The sequence below is a fragment of the Gallus gallus genome, chromosome 2 (assembly GCF_016699485.2).
Source record: "Gallus gallus isolate bGalGal1 chromosome 2, bGalGal1.mat.broiler.GRCg7b, whole genome shotgun sequence".
In the NCBI taxonomy this organism is placed as follows: Eukaryota; Metazoa; Chordata; class Aves; order Galliformes; family Phasianidae; genus Gallus; species Gallus gallus.
Window position 1 is genome coordinate 41545439 of NC_052533.1, and position 23795 is coordinate 41569233.

Sequence of the window (23795 nt, forward strand, 5' to 3'; positions counted from 1 at the left end):
GGAATATGAGACCTTCTTCTGTGTTCCTCTGGTCCTTTGGCACACAGTATAATAAGCTACCAGGACGAACACAAATGTTTATTGCTGCAGTCTGCAGCCCATTCATCCAAATATCATTCTTTCTGTGACCTTTCGTGTAGTAGTGTGTAGTGTTTGTAAAAGCAGCAAATTTTGAGGCAAGGGAATTGTCTGTACATTCTCACTTACTTCTACCTGTTTTATTTCTGATAAAAGGTCCTGATTGACAGAATGACATGTAATCTGTTTAAAGAGCAGTCTGGATGGATACTGCTTTGCAGCTAATACTTTGTGAGGTTTTTGTGAGCTCTGAGTCAATATGAATGTCAGCGTGGGGAATATATTTAATCTTTCTGCGTAGCTGTTTTTATCAACCTTCTCCTCAGGCATTTATAAGCAGCTGATAAAGCTCTCAGTAGAACTTGCCGTGATGCATACTAAAACTGGTTTGCCCAACCTGTCGTTTGTGTTATCTAGTAGAAGTTTAAGGCTTTAAACTAGTCAGAGAATTTGAGAAGATTTAGAAAAATTCAGGAGTAGTTACAGAGGTGGTAGGCGTTCTAACCTTAGCCCTTCATCTCATGAAATGAGATGACCACTCATTTCACTGGAAGCAAGACCACTTTTTTAATGCCGGGCTGAATTTTGTGATTTGATCATATTTATCAACAGCTCTGCTGCTTCAGATGGAATCTTTGACTTTTATCTGGGGGCTGTAGGTGAAGTGAGGATGGAGCACTCCAAACGTGATCGCAAGCTCAGAAGGGAACCTGTTAGTGGAGTAACTCGGTAAATGCTCATCTAACTTAATGCTTTAACAAGACTGGGCTGAAAACTTGCTCTCAGTAGAATCAATAAGGTTATTCCCATTGTCTTCAGTACAGTCAGAATTTCATGCTGAAGAGGGAGGAATGCAGTTCCAGAGTGACTTCCCTGACAGTAGAGATCATATGCCCACGATTACCTGAAAAGTTATTTTTCTAGTGCTTAGGAATTTCTGTTTTTCATCTCAGTCAAAATTACTCTCTGTGTAAACAGTATTTCTTTATGACACGTTGCTATAGAGGATAGTCTTTGTTTGCTATGTTCACCTGACAGAAATGATGTATTGCGACAATTGTGCAATTGGGGAAATGATACTTACACTGAAAAATTTGAATTGTCCTTTGGCTGAAAAGGAGGTGATTGTCCCCCTCTATTCTGCCCTTGTGATGCCCCACCTGGAGTACTGCATCCAAGTCTGGGGCCCCCAACACAGGAAAGATGTTGAGCTTTCAGAGAGGGCCCAGAGGAGGGCCACAAAGATGACTGGAGGACTGGAACACCTCTCCTGTGAAGACAGGCTGAAAGAACTGGGCTTGTTCAGCCTGGAAAAGAGAAGGCAGTGGGGAGACATCATTGAGGCCCTCCAATATTTAAGGACAGCTTATAAATATGAGGGAGAACAACTTTTTATATGGGGAGATAGTGATGGGATAAGGGGCAATGGTTTTAAAGGAAAGGAGGGGAGATTTAGATTAGATATCAAGAGGAAGGATTTTACTGAGAGAGTGGTGAGTTGCTGGCACAGGCTGCCCAGAGAGGCTGTGGATGCTCTGTCCCTGGAGGCTTTCAAGGCCAGGTTGGATGGGGCCCTGGGCAATCTGGCTGAGTACTTGATCAAGTGGCTGGCAATCCTGCCTGTGGCAGGGAGGTTGGAACTTGATGATCCTTGAGGTCCCTTCCAACCCAAGCCCTTCTGTGGTTCTATGATTCTATGATTCTATGAAAGAGTATGTGAACATTGCCAGTCCTTGTTCACTGCAGCCATTTTAGAACTGAAAAGTAACTAAGACAGTAACACTTCAGTTCTGAGCACTGCTGCTTGACTGGAAAAAAAGCATAGCATTATAAGTGATGATTTTATGAGTACTTTGTGACCTTGACAGTGGTAACACAAATAACAGTGTCTTTTCTGAACATGTGGCCCCATTAATAAATGGCATTTTATAGTATCCCAGTGTAAACCCTGGCACAACCTCACTGAAGGTACTCTGGATTCATATCAAAGCATCTCCACTGGAAGATATCCTCTGATATCCCTTGTTTGGACTTTCACGGTATTTTTTAGATTCAGTACTGTGGTTATACAATGGCGCTGTAATGTCAGCTGTAGGAGCGGAAGCTTTTCATTTGCAGAAAAGGTGCAGCATATGCAGCGCTCCTGTGAGATGCCTGTTTTGCCTTCTAGTGTTCCTTCAGCTCATGGTAGGGAGGGTCACAGTTGAATCTAAGAATGGAGGCAAGGCTTTGTTTTCATACTTTTTGTGGAAAACACATACAGTAAAACTTATTCGTATAAATGTCTTTTATCTGTGCTACCTCTACATATGTGCTCATCACTGGATAAAATACATGAGACAATTTTTCAGTGAGAGCAAGTAGCTAAAAGATGGAGTTAAGTGCATCCTCTAATTTAATACTAGTTATTTTGAATGATTTATTTAAAATGTTTGATGATGGATGCAACTTATAACTATTTATTAGAGTATTAGAACACTGCGGTTTTGTATGGTACTGCAACCATTTTGTGATTACAGTGTGGTTATTTACTAGTAAGGTGGGGAGGCAACTGGAAGAGTGGAAGTCCAGGTAATGAGTGTGAGAAAGAAACATTTCTCTTCTGCCTGTGCCATATTCGGGAAATGCTGAAGTAGGTCTGTTACCAAACCTTAATCAGTTTTAAGCTAGAATCTAGGCCAGAGGACAGGAAAAGTTTTTATATATGGCTATTCTGTCATCAGGATGCAATGAATCAGTGGTAGCAAAATCCACTTAATAGAATACCAGCGTACACTGCATCATAGTGGCTGTAACAGACCGACTGGGTACGGGGCCTTAAAGAATCCCACACCCTTAGCTGAGATTTGGTCTGCATTTCCAGCTGCCTCGACTTTGAGTCTTGTGAGAACTTCTTGCAAATGCATCAGGTAAATTACACATGAATATTCTACCTGACACACAAACATAGATATTAAGGACTGTTTTCCTTTTCACCAGAAGTACTTATTTCTATCTCAGCAACCTTTTCCTCTCTCATACAGTACATTATTTAATTTCCATTAACAGGCACTCTGTGTGCCCATTTAATCAAGAGAATGAAATAACAGTACTTTTGACTCAAATTGTGATATAGTATAAAAATAAATACAGATGTTTTTGATATTCAGGCTTCCCAGGTGGACAATTGACAGTTTAGGCAAATGTTGTTTTCTTGCACTGTTAATAATTTTCTACTAAGAGTATCATAATACATCTATTTACAGAACCAAATTGTATTGACAGCAGGGAGCACAGTGCACTTTTTTGTAAAGTCAATCTGAAGATTGTTATTTAAAGCAGAATCAAAGGCTTATGAAGAAGATATGGACTTAGCTCCCACGAGGTGATAAGGGAAATTGCATTGAGACAACAGAGCAGAAGGTTAGCTTACTGCACTCTGCAGTAGAGAGATATGAGAAGCAAAAGGGAACAGTAGTAAATCATAGGGTAATGTCATCATGTTATTTCATGGAATGCCCTGGAAAAATGAACGGAAGGAGAACAGTCTTACACATGCACTGTGAGCATCTATGGTGTGATAGAGTGATCCAGCTGCTGACGATGGGCTCGAAATAGAAAAAACGTGGGAAGGTGAGATGCCTTTTTAACTACAGTTAGGACAGCATTAATTCCATGAGGAACCTGCTTAATAAGTGTTCTCATGAAAGCATGGAACATACCTCTTTATACCCCCCATCCCAACAATCACAGCAGCTCAAGTGTATTCAATAAGTTGATTGTTCCACACAAGGTAGTTTTTAATTAGATATTTCAATTTAAAAAAAAAAAAAAGAGAGAGAGAGAGAGAGAGGAACAAAAGAATGTGGAGGCATGAGGAGAACGGAAATTTCCTTATTCATCACTATTTCAAAGTCACTGGCATGAGCTTATGGCAACTGGGGAAGAGAGTGACTTCACTTCCAAGACACTGGGGAGCATCAATACCTTGAAGTTGCTTGAAGCAAATCAAGGATGGGCTGGAAGTGTGCTGCAAGCTAAGCCTTAAGCTGAGTCCTATAGCACATATGCCCAACTAGCTTTGGCAACAGGCTCACCAGAAAGCTGAGTTTGAAAACCACTCTGTCAATCTAATGTATTCTGTCCAAAGAAAAAATATTCAAGGATGGGGCAAGTTTTCCTGCTCTTCAAAAGGCAATGTGACGGAGGTATAAGGGCACAGTATTGTAATCCCACATGAGTACGTTCCCACTACAGAGAAATGGGGAAAAATGTGTCTGCATTTTGGTACCAGCAGTAAATGATACTCTTTTGATATAGTTATCTGTCCCAGTACTGCAACGTTACTTCTCAAATCTTCTGTATAATCCATAGAGTGACTAAGCATTTCCCACTTACATGCTGCACTAAGTAACCCATATGGAGTATCAGTAAGATAGGTTTGTTCCAACCATACCTTAAATATCTTCTGACTGGCAAATTATGTACTGTTTCTCTATCATGAGAGCATAATTATGTTTGGAAAGGGTATTTGTGCATAATCATTGTGTCATATTTATCATAATGGGTAGAAAGCTAACAGAATAACTTTTCCATAGAAACAGAAGATTACAATGGGAGTGCTGAGTCTTTTTGCACTGATAAATGGTGCTGACTCTATGACTGCCCTGCTTGCTTAGTCCCTGGTGGTATCTCTTCACAATAAAATTTCTACTTAGATTATGCCCTTTACTTTTGCTTTTATCTGCTCAACATTTTGGCTGCCAGATTTTACAAAAACAAAAAGCATTGTATCATTTCTTTCCAAGAATCCTTTTATTTGTATCTCTGAGCCTGAAATGTGATATTTGCGTGTGTGGTAGTAGCAAAGTGTTCAAATCAACTCATACTCCATAGCTGTACCAGATCAAGGCCTGTTCTCAGTCACTCATAAGAATTCAGCAGTCATTTATCTACACAAATGTATATATGTATTTGCTTTTTCAAGGAACTCTTATTGATTCATAGAAAAAAAAAAAGAGAGATGGAGGAAAGCTATTTAGTGTAATTCATTGCTATCACATGTCATGGGTGCCAAGTGTTTATAAGGACTTGTAGAGGAATTACATACATTTATGCAAGGAGAAATCATCTGGGCTGTTACATCTGTGGTACCACTTCTGGTGCAGGAAATTACTGGCCTGCAGATTGTTGGAAGCAGTCCATTAGGAGACACTGTACTTGTTCTGCTCAGTCAGTTCTTTGTGATGGCCATAGGCAGAGAGATGGGAGGACTCAGTGAGTGTCTCTCATGCTCTCTTCACCCAGAATCGGGTTTTAAGCTCAGGCTCTGGCTCTTAGGGCCCCAACCAACCTATATTGTAGCTGCATGACAGCTGTGCCCATTCCTGGCTGTGGACCCTGCTAATGGACACATCTGAAGTGATTGTTTCTGTGCACAAACACATAATTCAAGTTTCATCAGCCTTTCCTATCAATAAGTTTCAGTGCTGCTGGGGAAGGATTGTTTCTCTGTTACCTTCTGCCTGTGCAAGAATTGAACCACATCAAGGCTTGGAATGAGAAAGAACAAATAGCAAATGAATGAGGCAAACTGAATCTCTCAGAGAAGATCTTATGTTAATGAAACTTTTAACCAGTCAGTACTGCATCTGCTCCATAATTTGGTTCACTTACAGTTGTTTTAATAAAAAACATAATTCATTTCTTCAATATGCTGCAGTTCTGTTCACACCCTCTCTATAATTATGAAGCTTTTCTCTATTCCACTTGCAAATTTGGAACATTTTTTCTGCCTCCTCATATTTGCACCTTCATGGGCTTAACCTCAGAATCACTCCATTTCTTTCTGGCTGATGAACTGATATTTCAGCTCTTTTCTTTCCTTAAAAAGAAAGTTGAGGTTTTGTTTTCTTAAGTCATCATATTTTATTCATTTGTAGTTTTGCTAATTCTATTCATATTTTCTTTTGTGCTTACATCCTCCCCTTATATTTTGGGTCAAAAGCATTATAAATAAATTATCATTATTTCTTTGTCTGCCAGGATAACTGCTTATAATAGCCTGGTTTCTAATTCCTTAGAGTTGATTAAGGCCTTATGCCCTGAAGCATACAGTGTTGTATCCCAGCCTGAACCATTTCTCATGAATGTCCTCATTATATGCTTAAGTGTCCAATCCTTTTGTGAATCTGCTTAGCATTTGACCTCTGAGATGACCTGTGGCAAAAAAAAAAATCCACGTTTTAATTGCTTCCTATTTTATTGAAAAGAAAACTTAAAAAATTACCTCCTTCCTGTGTTTCAGATATCCTGTGACTTGGTTTTTCCCCTCTATGGAGTAAAAGCAAGGAAGGCTCACCCTTTCTTTGCTGTACGCTGTTCTGTACTCTGTCTCTTATTTCCCTCTGTGTCTCCCTCCTGACTACTCTAAACAGTTGGCAACTTTTCAAGTAAGAACTTCATACAAAAGCTTTTGTATTCGTGAACGTTGTCTGTCTCATATTTTTTGTGTTTCTGCAGCTCTTCTCTGTAAGATGATGATACATCTGGCTATGGGCACTCCTGGTTAGACACATCCTTAGGTTCTGAAATAAAAAATAGGACTGCAAATATCACTCTGTTTCATTCTCTAGGCACACTTTTTTGATCATCCATTCATAATGTGTGCACTCTTCTCTGCTTGATGTCTTTAAAGTGGCTGCATATTATCTGCACTATAGATCCAGGCTATCCAAAACTGACAGCTAATTCAATCCTAAAATATTTCTTAGAGCATGTAAAAAGCAGAAAGAACAGATTGACATGCAGCTGCTAGGAAGAGTATCCTTTGAAATATAAGCAGAGAAAGCCTAAACTGAGAATAATTTTCCAGAATCCATTTTCTGAGTGTGTTTTTACTTTCAAATATCATTCAAGTCAGACATTTGCTGATTTACTACATGAAATTCAGAAGCCTTTTGGCCAAGCTTTTATTCTAAACTCCAAACTATTGCGCCGGTTCTTCCTTTTGCTATACGTAGGTTTCCAACACATTCTTCTTGTTATCTGATCAGCACAGGAACGAACCAGCCTAGCAGCTAGGCCTTTAGAAGTTGAGTTTCTTATGAAGTAGGGAACATTTTTTTCAGTAGATGAAAAAAAATTCATTCAGCAAATGAACTGTTAATTGCACCTGGAATTCCAGGTGCTCAGTACTTCTTGGTCCTTACTCTCCACCAGCTTTCAACTCATGTACCTATGTGTTTTCAATTAGATCCTGTATACCCTGTCATTGTTAAGATTCACACTGACAGCTCTAGGATAAGTCACATAATACCCTTACAGTATTTCCTGTACTTGCTTGCTTGCTTCACCAACTTCAAACCTAAGATCCTCACCAAGATAAGAAGAAAAAAAACCTAGAATTTTCTAGGAGTACAATGCATATACCATAAGACAGTTTAGATCTCCTAAAGCGAGAAGAGGGGGGCCCCAAGCTGCCCCCTTACAAAGCCCATGTCAAAGTACCCTTTCTTTCTGCCGTGGTTACCAGGGGTTCCTTGGGGAACATTTGGAAGGGCTTCAGGGAAGGAAGGAAAGTATTCATTATAGACTCTGAGAAGACTGGAGAAAAGGTCAATTATTTTTGGTTTGATTCAAATGCCTGAATTGTCTTGGGAATGATAAGTGTGTTTAAAAAAGAAAAAAATATGTACATATGCATGAAGCTGTAAAGAAATATAGCAGGAGATACTGCACAGCAGGTTTAAGTAAGAGAGTTGTGCTATGAGAAGATGCTACTTCCATTTCAATGAAGTATGTTTATGCTTTCTTAATTTAAAGGAGAAAAATGTATGTCAAATATGACATGATGCATGTTAAATTCTCCTGTTATGTTTCTCTAGTCTTCTCTGAGAAATATTTTGAAGAGCAACTGCTAAACGTTCAAGAGTGAATTGCTGGGATCAGACTCAATTTGAGAAGGACTTTCCCTTTTATTTAAGTGGGAAGAAAAGGAAGGTATCTCACAAGCAAATTGCATTTGTGGATCTTACTCTAACTGTTCTGGAGGTCTGGACTAGAGGAAAAGTGGTGGTAGGAGGGGAATTTTATATGAGAGATATCTTACTGTTAGACAGTAAAGAATGCAATAATCACTGCCTCATTGCCATTTTATGCCAAAAATATGTTTATTAAATACTAGCCTTGCTTGAGAACCTATGGGAAGATTTCTCCCCAGCTTTTCCAGTGAGGTATATATGCACTGTAGAGTACACATTCATGGAGCTCTCTGTCACCACTAGATTTCTTTCAGTGCGGTCAGCCCTGGAGTGTCTCTTTCTATTGTTCATATTTGGCTTTGGATTTTGCATATCCTGTTCCACAGAATGGAATGTGATTTTTTTAGAAACATGATATTAGCATATGGCTTTCTGCATTTTGATACACCATATTATTACCATTATGAGCTCTGCAGAGAAGGACCTGGGTGTTCTGGTAGATACCAGATTGGCCATGGAATATACACTCATGGCCCTGGAGGCCACTGGAATCCTGGAGTGCATTAAAAAGTGCATGGCTGGCAAGCCAAGGGAGGTGATCATTCCTCTCTCTACTCTACATGCGGCCACAACTGGAGCACTGCATCCAGTTCTGGGCTCCTCTGTGCAAGAAAGACAGGGAACTTCTGGAGAGAGTCCAGTGGAGAGCCTCAAAGATGATGAGGGGCCCGGGGCATCTCCCCTGTCAGGAATGGCTGACAGACATGGGGCTGTTCAGCCTGGAGAGGGCTGAGGGGGGATCTTATCGATGCTTATGAATCTCTGATGGACAGGAGTCAGTGGATGGCGACAGGCTCTTTTCAGTGGTGACATCAACTTTGAGTGCCGTTCTGTCTCAGAAGTCTGCCTACTACTTTTTAATTGTTTCTTGTTTCATGTGTTTCTTGTGTGTTTTGAAGAATATCTCACAACCCAGTGCCCAGCCCAAATACAGCCATTGTGATGGCGTTGGTCACAACGGTTATCTTTGGGAGTGCTTCTAAAATCTCCGTCTTTTCCTTATTTTTGTAGAGGAGAGTGTTGATCATTAATGTATTCATCATCTCTCCTCAGAAAAAACAGATTATTTCAGTGCTCTGTGATCCATGAGGACAAAAGAGAGTAAGTTGTGTAAACGTGATGTTGGGTGGTGCTGGTTGGTGGAGTGGTGAAAGCAGCATTGTGTGCGTGGATCGCCAGCTCTGTTTGGAGTAAAACTGAGACTTTGTGGAACAATATTTTCTAGTTTTATTTGTAATTAAAGAGGCTGTTAGTGCCGCTGACGGCGCAGCCTCTTGCAGGGTTGGTCTGGGTCACCGTCACTGTTGGCCCTTCTCTTGGGGGGCCGCTGGGCCCCAGCAGGTGAGCAGCCAGGAGCAGAGGAGCTGCTGCCCTGAGCAGAGGGACCTGCTGTGGTGCTCTGCTCCATCTCCTCGTGGGGCTCCTCCAGATCCCTCAGGATGTGTGCAGCAGGGCAGTGATTGGAGCAGCCACGAAGGACAGCCTCTAGTGTGCTGGGCAGGTCCTCTGCGTTGGGACTTGCAGGCCGTGAGGTGAGGGTCACTCGTTGGGAGGCTGCAGGGCTAGGAGGAGCCACAGGGCTGTCCTGCTCCTCCCTGGACACTTCGGCATCCTGGAGGCCCAGCTGCCTATGGGCCTCCTCACCGCACTGGCACAGCACGGTGTTGATGAGTCCCTGGATGAGTGCCTCTGCTCTGTCCTCTAGGATAGGCCACACCTCCTGTTCCAGGGCCTCGCTGTCCAGCCCAAAGCTGCAGAGAGCATTTAGGATGATGCTCTCCATTGACAATGCCGGCCACCACCGTGCCCCAAAGATGACTCTTAGCTCCTGCCGCAGCCAGGGCAGCACAGGGTCCAGGATTTGCTGGTGCTGCCTGAACAGAGCTGCCCAGACCTCAGGCAGGAGACCTCCCACTCTGGGAGGCTCATCCTCTGCCTCTTCGGCCTGCTGCTCCTCTGCTTCCGCGGCCCACTGCTCTTCTGCCTCCTCTGTCCACTGCTCCTCTGCTTCCTCAGGCCCCACTTCATTTGCCTCCTGAGCATCCTCCTCTTCTGCCTCCTCACTCTCCTGCTCCTCTTGCCACAGCAGAAAGGGCGGAGGGGATGGTAAAGGGGACTGCGAAGGAGATGGCCAAGAGCTGTGAGGGCTGTAGCCAGGAGCAATGCCTGCCTGGAAGCAGGCAGGTACAGGCTGTGCTGGAGGCCAGATGATGAAATCCAGGTCCTCGTCATTGTCCCACTCAGCGACCCTGATGACAGACATGGCCGTCCTGCAGAGTGGGCAGCTGTTGTTCTGCTTGGCCCACCGCAGGATGCAGCCCAGACAGAACTGGTGGCAGCAAGGTACTGCATAGGCCACGTCCTTTTGCTCATCACGGCAGATGGGACACATCCATGCCTGCTCTGCTGCCATGATCTTCAGGCTGTGGCCTGCTGGGGTCAGAAGATGAGGATCTGCTCCTCCCTCACCAGCACCACAGTGCTGAAAGTTGTGCACTGCAGGAGGGAGAGAGGCCACGGTCAGCTGTCGTCTCAGGGAGAGGCAGAAGAAACATCCCAGTCTCTCAGCAGGAACCACCCCTGGCCCCATGCCTGGGCCGTCCCATTCCCCACACTCCCACAGGGTCAGTCTCTGGCCCTGGCAGCTTCCCACGTCCCAGAGCTCACCCCACTGGCACCCTGGGGAACATGTCCCCGCCCAGCTCACCTCTGCTGCTACGCGTGCACCTCACAGGACCGTGGCTGCCTGAACCAGGCAGGCCAGGGAAATGCAAGTGATGGCTGTAGGGATGGGCACTGAGAGCCGCTGCCCACAGTCCCCAAAGCACAAGCCAACACCCAAGCCAAACGCTCGTTCCACCTCCAAGCCTCGCACACACGCTCGGCAGGAGTCCAGGCATGAACAAACTGGACCAGGCTCTGCCCACGCCCAAAGGTCCTCAGTGAGGGTGGTGTGGTCACAGTCCTTCTCTTGATGATGTCACCACCTGTTGCTCTGTGATGTCCCCGCTGTCCATGTGCCCGCACATCTTTCTCATCAGCAGCGCTTGCATTCATGTGTCTTCATGTGTGGCTGGGTTCCCCTCAGTACCACTTGCAGCCACTTCTACTCCGTTCCCTCACCTTTTATCTTCTCATGGTCACAGCTGCTTCCCAGCAGGCTCTGAACCCTGGGCTGTATATTTCCAGAGGCCCATCAAGTGCATTATACCTCTCTCTATTATGTCCAAAACGATTACCAAAGGTTCAATGAACACTAGCCATTTCTTCACCCTTTTTTCTGTTGTTGTGACTTGTTTGTTTGCTGATGATACGAAGCTGGGAGGAGTTTCTGTCACACCAGCAGGCTGTGCTGCCATTCACAGAGGCTTGGGGAGGAAAAATCTCATATGTCAGTATGGGTTAGGGGCTGACCTTCTCTGCCGAGAAGGACCTTGGTGACCTGGAGGACAACAAGTTGGCCATGAGCCAGCAGTGTGCCCCTGTTGCCAAGAAGGCCACTGGTATCCTGGAGTGCATTAAAAAGTGCATGGCTGGCAGGCCGAGGGAGGGGATACATGCGGTCACAACTGGAGCACTGCATCCAGTTCTGGGCTCCTCTGTTCAAGAAAGACAGGGAACTTCTGGAGAGAGTCCAGTGGAGAGCCTCAAAGATGATGAGGGGCCCGGGGCATCTCCCCTGTCAGGAATGGCTGACAGACGTGGGGCTGTTCAGCCTGGAGAGGGCTGAGGGGGGATCCTATCAATGCTCATGAATCTCTGACGGACAGGAGTCAGTGGATGGTGACAGGCTCTTTTCAGTGGTGTGCAGTGACAGGACAGGGGGCATCGGGCAGAAACTGGAATACAGGAAGCTCCATACAAACATGAGGAAAAACCTCTCTGAGGGTGACAAAGCACTGGAACAGGCTCCCCAGAGAGGTTGTGGAGTCTCCTTCCCTGGAGAAATTCAAAGCTCACCTGGACACTACCCTGTGTGATCTACTGTTGGGATCCTGCTTTAGCAGGAGGTTGGACTACGTGATCCTTACCAGTCCCTTCCAACCCCTATGATTCTCCAATTCTGTGATGAGTCTCTTGTCTCAAATACAACTACAGTTGTAGTCCTTGTTGCCCAGTCTGCTGTTTTTGTAAAGCTTTTACTTTCATTAAGAGTGGGTTTTCTAGACAATTTGACCTTATATGTCTCTGACTATGTCTTAAATAAACTGGGTCATTGCAGATCAGGACTGTACTGTATTTGTAAGTGTTCTCCACCTGAGGCAAATTTCCTCTGAAAATTACTTCACACTGGACTCTTGTGAGAAATGGAAAACATTCAGATTCACCCTGGATGAAAGTTAGAGGCACAGAGAAGATGAGCTGGCTGCCAGGTTCACAAGCAGTGAATTTTAGCTTGTCCTTTCTAACCTACTCCCCTGTCAAGCAGCTAAAAGTAACGCACATCCCAATGTACAACAAGGAAGATGTTTTCACTCTCCTCTGAGACATGTGTGTAATTAGTTGATCTTTTCTGTTCAGACAGTTAATAGTCCCCAGAATATTTTGTGCTTAATAGACAAAGAAAACACAGTGGATTTTTGTTATCTAACTCTAGTGTGGCTTCTTGCTGCTGTGTGTGGGATGTTCCTCGCGGAAGAATTCAGGAGGAAAAAGCCTTTCATAATCCTTTAAGATGAATACAGAATTTCCTGGGCTACAACGTAGGAATAATTAGCAACGAAGCACCAGTGGGGAGAGAGGTATCAAATAGGATATCACTGGATCAGTATTTGGTCTGGTATTAATTAGTGAAAACACCAATTAAGGTTTCTATTAAAAAATCTGGAAGATAAAATGAAGCATGCATTGTTCAAATTTATAGAGGCCAGCTAGCTACAGAATGATTGATCAAGAGATTTTAGAGTAAGAGGCAACTTTTAAATAGAGTGAGATTTTAATTTAGATAAATGTTAAATAATGCACAAGAGGGTGACACTTTGTAAAATGGAAAGCTGCTGTTTAAAGATTGGTAATGCAAAGAACTTAGGAGAGTGGGTAACAAATGGGGCACAAATCCCAATCCCATAGAGCTTTAAATAGACAAATAGCTTTCCTGACTGTATTGGGAGTGAAAAGAGAGGTTGTTTGTAGGACAGTGGCCACGAGGGTCGGTGTTCTGTGTTTTCAGTGTGACAATGCAAGTGCAAGGCTTCAAACTCTTGTTCACGTTAAAAATAACAACCAAACAACCAAACAAAAAAACGATATCTACAAACAAACAAAAGTTCCATGCCTCTGTAATTGTGACCCCAGGATGGTTGGTAAATAATAAAGTTTCTGAAAACAAGGAAGAGCTGATACAGATAAATGTACACGGCCTCTGAGGGGCACATGAGCGTGGTGTGCTTCATTGACGGCCCACTTTTCAGCCATATGGCAGATAACGATGCACCTTGCATCTGTTACATTGGTGCTAGTACCCTGTGTGTTCTGGCAAATGCAATGGGAGGGAGGTTTGTTGGTCACGGAAAATTTAGCATTATACAAGCACAGAAGTCTCAGCCTCTGTCTTCCCTCTTATCAACACGTTCCTCACTACAACTAAATTAACAGTATATTTTGTTTGGTGGGGAAGGCTGGTGAACACACATATAACTCTACCAAGGAAAGAAGTTTCAGGAAATGAGTGTTGCTGTTGAGTTTCTTTTTAGAATTGTGGACATTGTTCTAAGAGCGATTTCATCCAGGTTGAACTACCATCACAGTCTGTTGGTTATCACAGCTCGGTGCTCTTGAGGAATGAGCTGCCTCTTGGAAGAAACAGGAAAAGCAAATTGCTCTTTGCATGTGTGGAAGAGGTCAGAGGTAGAAAAATCTCAAACCACTTCAGTGTTTAGGAGTTACAGACCAGCAATCTGGTCTAACAGTGCCAAGCTGACTATTTGCAACAGAGTACGTACTGCATAAAGCTATTTGTCTGTCTGCATGAATGCCTGCACACAAAGATGTTGTATTATACTTAAGCGTTGTGAAAACTGAAATACATGTCACATGTTGGCATGACACCAGTGATGAATCTATGCATATGAGAATCAGTTTACTGGTGACATTTTAAAGTCTCCTTTCTCCCTTTTTTTAAAAAAAGACCTTATTTTTATACAGAATCAATGCTATCATTTGTGCATGCTTAGGACTTAATCGTAATAGCCTGTAATTTCACAAAACTGTGGAACAGCTGATGCTGGAAGAAACCCTTGGAAATCATCTAGTGCAAGCCCCTTGCTCAAAGCTGAGTTAGAAAGGCTGCTCAGGATTGATTCCAGTCAGGTTTTGTGTGTGTCCAAAGTTGAACCTTTCTGAGCACCAGCTTCCAGTGTTTCATCACTGTTAGTGTTGAAAGGAGGAAAAAAATAATTGGAAATTCATATATTTTGCTTTGTGCCCATCGCCTTTTGTCTATTCACAGCATGCATTCCTCAAGAGCACCGAAGTCTGTCTTCTCCAATGCCCTCCCCATTCTCACCTCCAAACCTATCAGGTATTTAAGCACATCAGTATGATCCCACTGAGCCTTCCCCAGGCTGAATGGTCCCAGTTCTCTCAGCCTTTTCTCCCACGACAGATGCTCCCATCAGTTATCTTTGTGCCTCTTTGCTGGGCTTGCTCCAGTATCCCCATATCTTTCTTGCACTGAGGAGTCCATATCTGGATGTGGAACTAAAACATGCATATATATAGATCTATATACATCTACATACATAGTTTTCACCCCTGAAAAAGAAATACTTGCCTCTTTTACAACAGAATCTGAGTGCAGTTTGAGGGCTCTAGCTGTTATTGATATATTTTTATTACTATCGTTAAAGGTTGTTATAATACAGAGCAGATGTTGCCTAAGTGCTGTGTAGAGCTGCTAAATTCACCTTGACTGATATCATATGCTTTTGTTGAACAAACAGGTGAATGCTATTCTTGTTGATATTGTACAGTTGCCACGCCAGAGCTGAGGGCCTTATTCTCTGTTGTTTGTTGTTTGTTGAGCACATAATGGATCTCTGTTTTAATCTAAATTCAGTTAATTCCTACATGTTTCTCTTTTCCTTTTAAGTGTATTGTGGCACAAGGAGCCAGTTCTAATAAAAACACAGTGTACAACAGGAAGAAACTGTTCTTTCAGGCATCAGAATGCTCATTTGGAATTTTTTTGTCACATTATTTTCAACTGCGGAAATGAGTATTTTTTTCACTAAAACCTTTACACTAAAGCATTCTGACAGCTGATACAGTATGTTGAAAGCTGTCTTTGCTTTCCTTGGCTTGTTATTGCCTTCTTTGAAGGAGGGGTGGAAAAAACATACCGCTGACTTGCTCTCGCTCACGCAAGTTTTTCTAGTTAGTGAAGTCTTATACTGGCTTTCTTATTTCATCTCTTTGTTCCAGTAAGGGATTTAGAGGACCGTTAAAGAAAGTGTAGGATTCTGATATTGGCCAAGGCAAAGTTACGTATCAACCAGATGTTGTCCTCCTTCACTTCCAAGGCTCCAGACATCTGGGTGCTGCAAGTATCTCCTTCTGTGCTCAGTAAGTACCCATGTGCAGCACACGGGAGGTAGGTGTATGTGTGGCTGCTGAAGCACAGCTGTTAGCTGAGCCCAAAACAAGCCTACTGACAAGCGGTCCATTACTCTGGAAGAGGTTGGCTGCGTATCGCAGTACTTCACAGATGTGTCTTCTGCCTTGTATGACTTTTTAATGAATGGCATAGAACGTAACACTGATCTTTGACAAAAGTTAGATGCAGTGCAGAACCAATATGTGCTAGCACTTGCCTATCTTAAAAGAACTGCTAAAACAAAGCAGAGCTTTATGCTTTCATAAAGCATAAGTGTCTTCAGTTTTACTACCCTTGTCCTTCTTCTCCTGGTGATCCTGGCTTTGTAGAGTGCTTGCAATTAAAATTCTCACACTGTGATTTGTCACCGAGCTTCATAACATTCCCTTGGCTTCACAGCAACAAGTGTACTTGTCATTTTCCACTGCTGACAACTACAGATTTCCTCTGCAGCACTTCAGGTGCTCGGAGCCACAGAAATGACAACAAATTCAATAAAGCACAGAAGCAGTGGTTCTTATGCAGCAAGGACTCATCCCAACATGAGGGCAGGAGAAGGGCTGTGCAGAGTGTTTAAAATTGGTTTGCTTCTCCGGATGTGAGCAGTTGTGAGACTGGAAGATCACCTTGTAAGCAGGCTTTGTGCCATCCAAACAGATGGACCGAAGTACAAGCAGCCAAACAGTAATTTAGGAGCATGAAATGGATTTGCTGAAGGCAGGTTTCCAAGTGTGAAATGTCAGAACGGTTGCTTGTGTTAAGCCTCCAAACCTAAAGGGAAGGATACGTGCTAGTAGTGTGGGATGAGCTAACGCTGAAAACAAACATGGAAATCTGTTTTGGATCCTTTCCTGGACCCATTGAGAGATTTTTTTTCTTAGCTGTGCTAAACTAGAAGGGATGAGTGGGAGAAGAATCCTGCAAAGCAATAATATTTCCCTACCAGATGGATCATTTTCCAGAAACTATGCTGAGAAAGTGAAGAAATTGTTTCTTTCACCTCCTGCAGATGCTGATGTGCAGGAGGCACAGAACAGAGCTCTGGCTGGTTAGTCTTTTGCGTCTGCATTCAATAGCTTCAGGACAAAAACTTTAGTATTAGCCAAGCTCTAAATAATGCATTATGGACAGAAATAACCTTAGTAAAGTCTTAAAAGACTTTGAGATAATCTCTGATGGCTGTGGAGTTGCAACAAGGATGGAATTGCTCAAGTGTAATGAGAACCCGGCTCCTATCAGGGACTTCTCTGCTTTAAAGATCAACAGTGAGAGAGAGAGGAAAAAAAGAAAGATCACAGAATCATAGAATGGCCTGGGTTAAAAGGACCTCAAAGATCATCCAGTTCCAACCCCCTTGCTATGGGCAGGGTTGCCAACCACCAGACCAGGCTGCCCAGAGCCACATCCAGCCTGGCCTTGAATGCCTCCAGGGATGGGGCATCCACAACCTCCTTGGGCAACCTGTTCCAGTGCGTCACCACCCTCTGAGTGAAAAACTTTCTCCTAATATCTAACCTAAACCTCACCTGTCTTAGTTTAAAACCATTCCCCTTTGTCCTATCACTATCCACCCATGTAAACAGCCGTTCCCCCTCCTGTTTATTCTCTCCCTTCAAGTACTGGAAGGCCATAATGAGGTCTCCCCAGAGCCTTCTCTTCTCCAAGCTAAACAAGCCCAGTTCCCTGAGGGGGGGAAAAAAAAAAAAAAAAAGAGAGAATCTTCCGTAGCTCTGAAACTGAAGAATTTAGGATGATAACTGGTGGAAATATGCTTTCCTGCTTTTACGTGCACTATAAAATCAGGCAAACATGTCTTCTTTTCTTCTGATCAAAGGTGCAAAGTAGAGAAGGGCTCACGGAAAGGAAACTGTAATGACTTGAAGGGAAATGTGCTTGCAGGTGTGATTTAAGGCAAAGGCTCCCATTGCAAGCTGAGCTTTATATAAGCTTACATTGTTATGCCCTGTAACTAGTGCCTTGCAGTTCCAGCTTAGGAAGCGGAGAATGAAAGAATGCATTAATCTGGCTGAAATCCACATAGCAGGATTGTGAGCAAAACAAAAGTGAAGTCAGACCGTGCCATTGGTTAAATACAGCTGAGGTGGTGGGGAGAAGTACGTGAGAAACAGGGGTTTCCTAACAGTTTTACTGCAGCTGAAGAAGAGCTTTAAGAGGCATTCAGATTTATTTGCAGCAGGATGAGTAGGAAAAATCAGCACCTAGTTACTGTTATTCCATTTTGCAGCTGAATAGCCTTACCAGAAATAAGACCGTTAGAGCACGCTGTCCGCAAAATGATTTGCATTTGATAGCACTTCCCTCAGTCCTCCCAGATCACGCTGACCTTACGGCATTCTGACACTGGTCATTTGTTGTAGGCTCTGCATCTGATGTTCTGGTTTCCACCAGCTGCTCTTCAGGAAAGGACTACTCAACATCTGAAAACTGCTGTTCTTTCGAAAGAGACAGAAAGCATGCATCCAGGTCTCAAATTCCTGGTGTGGATCCTTCTTTAATTGTGCAGCAACGGATATTGCTTAAATTATGGATAATCCGCTGCATAAATTGTCCTTCTATTTCATAAAGCTTCCCATCCATGTAATTTGGAAACTTGCATTGAGAGTGAAAGTCAAGAGGATTCAAGAAAAGGTAAATTTATTTATTTATTTATTTATTTAACTGAAATTACATTGTAACCCTGTGGGTGACTTACCTATATCTTAAAATGAATGTCAGTATCTTGGAACAATGGCTATGTTTAAGTTTTTATAATGGCTCTTAGTGAAAAACTGGCCCTGAGAGCAAATAATTTTTGACTTAGGAAATTACTTGACACAAAACAGCCCGGGTCTGAAACCACAAAGCTTTAAGTGGTTATTACCTGTCCTACTGAAGATCAGAAAAATCCGTATTTCACTGTTGTCGTGAGCCATTTTCAGTGCAAAGCCAGTTCATCTTGAATGATTTGTCTGCACCCTTATTGGCTTAAGAAATTGTTGGACTTGCTTTTACTTTTAGTAGTCTTGAATCTACTTGTTACACTAAGGAAAATGAATCCCTAAATATGCCTATAAACCATACCAGACTTCCTTTCTTGTAGCTTTTTCTCTTAGCCATAAGCACTGTGTTCTTCTATTCTCTCAGTGCTGTGAGAACTTTGTTTCAGGCAACACTGATTTGCCTGAGATGGGGTGCAGGGACTGGTCAGCATTTGGGCTCTCTATTATATACATCTACGTTAAATAAAATATTGAATTCTTGGCAGTTGTGCTTGTAATTTGGTTTCTTAAATCTTTTCGATACATTGAGATTTCTTGACTCAAATGCAGAATGAATATCATGAAGAGAACTGAATTATATGAAGCTGCTGCTGTTACACAGTGAAGTAGAGGTGATTTTTGCATGTGGGAGAACGAATGAAGCTAGAGCAGGGCCATCTCTGATGATATGTGCTCAGTATTAAGCTACATGATTAACATTCATAAGAAACCTACAACATGAGTTGGAATTCTGCATTCCCTTGAAATGGTTGATTTTTTTTCTCTTTTTGTGCACTAAATCATATTGAACAGCAGACTTCCCTAAATGAGAGGTCAGCAGACAAAAAAGGCACATTCCTTTAATGTGATATATTTTGGAATCCTTTTTTCTTTGTTTTGTTACATTAATGCTCATTATTTTCTTCTTTACTCCTTATGTTTTTACAATAGCTAACAGCTCAAAAATGTGTTCTCCTTGGGTTTGGCCCATGTTGGCAGGGGTGATGCTCACCAAACACTAACGTTTGCTTCTTTGACTCTACAAACATTTATGGGGTGGGAAGCACAGCTGGGCTCAGCAGGTTGCCCTGCATGCCGTTCAGAATGAGCTTTTATTACTGAGGATCCCATTCTTTTATCTAGCTGGGTAAGTCCTTTAGATTGTTTGCTCAATACTGGCCCGGTGCCTTGTAATAAATATTATCAGTGGATGACTAACTGCTTTTTCTTTGAGGTTTTGTTGCTGTTATTCTTGATATTCACCCATTATTAATCATGATAGGTGCAAAGGTAAAGCTCAAGATCTAATGGGTCTGTGTTAACTGTGCTGTTTTTGTGCTCTGTTCTTATAGTCCTGTGCGATGCTCATTGCGCTGCTTAGACAGTCAAAGAGTTAAATTCACAAGTGGAGGATGTATGTGGAGTTAGTTGGCTAATAGCTTTGAGTTCTTCAAAGGTTCATCTTCAAAGGTTCAGCTGATCTCTGGAGGATGCATGGGTCAGTTACAACTTGATCGTCCATTGCTGGGGTCAAATGGTTTATAGAGCTACCAGTAACTTGACACTAAATGTAATAGTTCCATTTAGGATGGGAGTGTCTTCAATGCAACGTGCTTCTGGTACAGCAGCTCCAAGCTGCTAGAGGGAGTCCATTTAATCAAACCAAGCATTCATGTAGTTATTAGACTGTTCGTCCCAAAGCACAAAGCTTTATCAATATAAAATGGATTGAATGTGATACTTCTATTCATTTCTCTTACATTGCCTGATATTATGCAGTGAATGTAATGAGGCTTGTTGAATGACTGCTGTTCCCTGTGATTTCCAGAAAAGACATGCATCCTAGGAGACTTATCTACCAATCACACACTTTAAAATGAAATATAACGTTAAAACATATGCAGCAGCTTCAGTCCCAGGTCAGCTTTGCATGCTTGCTTTCATCAGTTCCACTTCACTCCAGAAACTAGACAGAAATAAAAGTTCTGTTTACTGGTTTCTTCTAAACTTTATGGAAACTGATGCTTCATCAGTAAGATCATTGGCCAACAACTATTTTAAAAAACCTAAAGCTTTGAAACGTGCGTGTTGTTCAGAACTAATAGATTCTGGAAATTACCACAGAATCTTATAAAGTTCAAGAGAGAAACAGGTTATAGGAAGGACATGTACATAGATTAGAACATCCAGACTTATACTAAGAAGGATAAACTCTCTTGCTCCAGGATATACACTAATCTATAGGGAGACTATTTCCATCCTGGCAGTGTATTAAATCATTGTATTCTTTCTGAGATCACTTTCTTCAGTCATTCATCACTGACCATATCAGGCCTAGGAGCATGGACTTCATGGAGAGCTGGTATGATGCAATAATGTACTTCATTTATGATCTTTAACATTTTCACTAATACTTTTAACTCAGTCTTGAATGTTGTAGAGCATAAAAACCTGAAATCTTCTTGACAAGTTTTATAGAAGTGGTATGGAGATGTGTTTTATGGTTATTTGGTTGTTTCTTTTGGAGCAAATGACATCTTAACAGCTTAGTTGAGTTTAGGAGGCAGTTCTAGTTAAACGAAGCTTTTATCCTTACCTGTGCAGCTATTTCTTATGGGAATATAAGTATTTTTAACAGATTCTTATCTAATTCTGTACACTGAATTTTTCCATTTAAAAAGTTATGGTTAAATCCTCAGAAGGTATGAGGTATTTACTATTAATTCAGCCTGGGTAAGGAGATTAATGAATAAAACAATGTCCTAGCATGTGAAACTGCCACTGACAGTTGAAATAGATTTGTTTTTCCTGAAAAATAAGCTCCAAATACAAACGGTAATGAAAGAACTTTGAAGATATAGAAAGGGAGACACCAGAGAGAAGGCTAAATTATACTGTATGTTTTGATATGGTTACTGCTTCTTTCAGGGTGCGGAAAAAAAAGAATTGCAAAGCCCTGTGAATTTTAGCCTTGTAAGTGACTGCAGGCAATCCCAAAACAGCAAATGAATGACCCTGGAAATGCATTTTCCTTAGTGACTATGTAATAGATCTGTGGTTTTAATGACACGGCAGACTAATCCCAGTCAACCCCATTCCTGGCGGTTGTTCACTCCCACTGATAAAGCAGTAGAATAGCTATAAACATGCCCATTATTTTCTTGCCAAACAAAAGACATATTACTTCAAGGTATTTAGGAGGTCTCTCTGCTTACATCAAATACAGTCGAAAGTGTGTATGTGGCTTGTTTAATTGTGCATTTGCTGGGAGGTTTATATGCTTTCCTTGAAGAAATTGTTTCTCAGTTTATTTGGCAAAGCAAGAAATAAACCATACCTTTGATACTAGTTTGAATATACGCGAATTGGCACCTGAGGAAACGACTTTTCAAGAGTATTCTAAGGTTACCTCTTTCCAAACTGTGGCAGTAAACTCATACTTCCTGTTGAAAGTGCCAGTTGGACCCAGACCACACATTTTTGTGACAGAAACCACAGGACCCTTTTTCCTCTCTATAATCAGCTTCCAAAGGACCTCTGACTAGCATTAAAAAAATACAAGAACCACCATTTTGTTTTGAGAAACCACCAGCTCTCCTGCTGAAACTTGCCAGCAGGTAGACATTTCTTACAGCCTCACCAACCAACTCTTCTTTGGAATTATTTTTGAGCTACACACCAGACACAAACTGAATGCTAAAACAATTTCTCTAGCTAATAGTTCATGCACAAGGGGGATATGATCAGTGAGCTGCTTCTTTTTTACATGAGCTTTGACAGATGGGGTTTGATCCTTGAGGGAAAACACAGAATGAGTTCTCAGAGTCCAGGACTGAAGTAGCGTTGGATAATTTGTACATTGCGCTTGGCATTGAGAGCATGTATGTCTTTGGCAATTAACCACAGCAGTTACTTTGGCAGAACCCTTTCTGAAGGAAGTGAGTCCTGTCTGCCCCTCTCTTCCAGTAACCACGGAACACACGGGCAGAAGATTCTCAAAGATGTGAAATGGTACACACTTCACAAAAGTGAGATCAATATGACAGGCGGTGTCCTGCTGAAATAGCCACGAATAGCAGCGTTTCATCAAAAAGGCCATATAGTGAAGAACGATCATGAGTGCTTTTCATACACAGGAAAAGCTCCAGTAAGAGTTGGCACCTTATCAGATATTAAAAAACAAACAAATAGCAACAACAAAAAAATCACACCACGCCACTGAAACCTACCCTTGGAGAAATCATATGTGAGTCAAGGATGTTCTCAGACGTGGTGGTGCAGCACAGTAACTGGAGAAGTCAGTCAATAAGTGGCCACTAGGCTGCCGGAGACAAGACAAGATATTCCTTAGCTCTTTTTAGAGAGCTATTCCCTCCTGTAAAAATATACTTGTCTTTCTCAAATTTACTGCTTTTGGTTCAATCACTGCTTTCTAAATTAATTTTACCAGCATTGGATAATACCACCTATGCTGATTTGCATCACTCCTCTCTTCAAATCCCTGTTCTAACTGTATTTGTGCAGGGTTTGAACATTGCCTTAAGGTCTAAGTGTTAAAAAAGAACAGTTCCTCCTGTGTGGACATTCTTGTAACAGAGCATGTCAGATGTTTGCTTGTCAACTTCATTGTTCTTTCACTTACCTTTGTTTTCTTCAAAAAGGATGGCTCTTTCCAGTCCTGTAGTCAAACTCTTGTCTTCAAGTAAGTAAAGACAATGCTCACAAAGGGCCATTAGTCAAGTAGAAAAAAGCAAGCAGTCTATGTGCAAATAGGAATTAAAATGTACATTTCCAACAATTAACATTTGCAATAATTTACCTGCTGCCTGATCTCACCCTGGAAGTTTGGTTGTAGGTTCTTATTAAGGAGATTTTGTATAGGTTAAATAGAGATTATAGTCTGTGTGCACAGTTTACAGGTAGAAGTTGTTACATGTACAATCAGCCTGGATAACAGAAATCATTCCTTACAACTTTCAAGTCTACATTAATTAAATCAAAACGGGCCTGTTGAACTTTGTCTCTAAATGTAGTTACTATATGCCAAGCAACGTTAGTATAACGGAATCTGGCATACATCTTTGACACACAGCTACAGAAACTATAGAACTACAGGCATTTTAAAGGACAAGTTTAATGCCCTTCAGTGACAACCCAAGACTTTTGCAAGGATCAGCTTTCCAAATGGGAAACGTTTCAGACGTGTAGTCAGCCTGGGGATGGGATACTGCAGATGCAGCTCAAGGGCCTGAATAGGACACATTACCCAGTATACAGATCTTCTAGCAACTTGTGCTGATATAGCTGTCACTTGATCTCTGCTCTGAGATTAGCTACGTCCCA

At 42.1% G+C, this 23795-nt stretch overlaps 1 protein-coding gene across 5 annotated transcripts in view; it reads left to right on the forward strand.

Moving 5' to 3' along the window:
* ATP2C1 (ATPase secretory pathway Ca2+ transporting 1) overlaps positions 1–23795 on the forward strand; it is a 100370-nt gene that overhangs the window by 18673 nt on the left and 57902 nt on the right. For 3 of the 5 annotated variants that reach the window (XM_046931754.1, XM_046931756.1, XM_015281756.4), the window contains one exon: positions 18072–18342. The exons of 1 other annotated variant lie outside the window; for it this stretch is intronic. In XM_046931754.1, coding sequence (XP_046787710.1) covers positions 18238–18342 — 105 coding nt within the window. In that variant the 5' untranslated portion in view covers positions 18072–18237. Of the gene's footprint in view, positions 1–12829; positions 15663–18071; positions 18343–23795 lie in introns of those variants that run through there. One more of the 5 variants, XM_046931758.1, reaches the window with a different exon arrangement.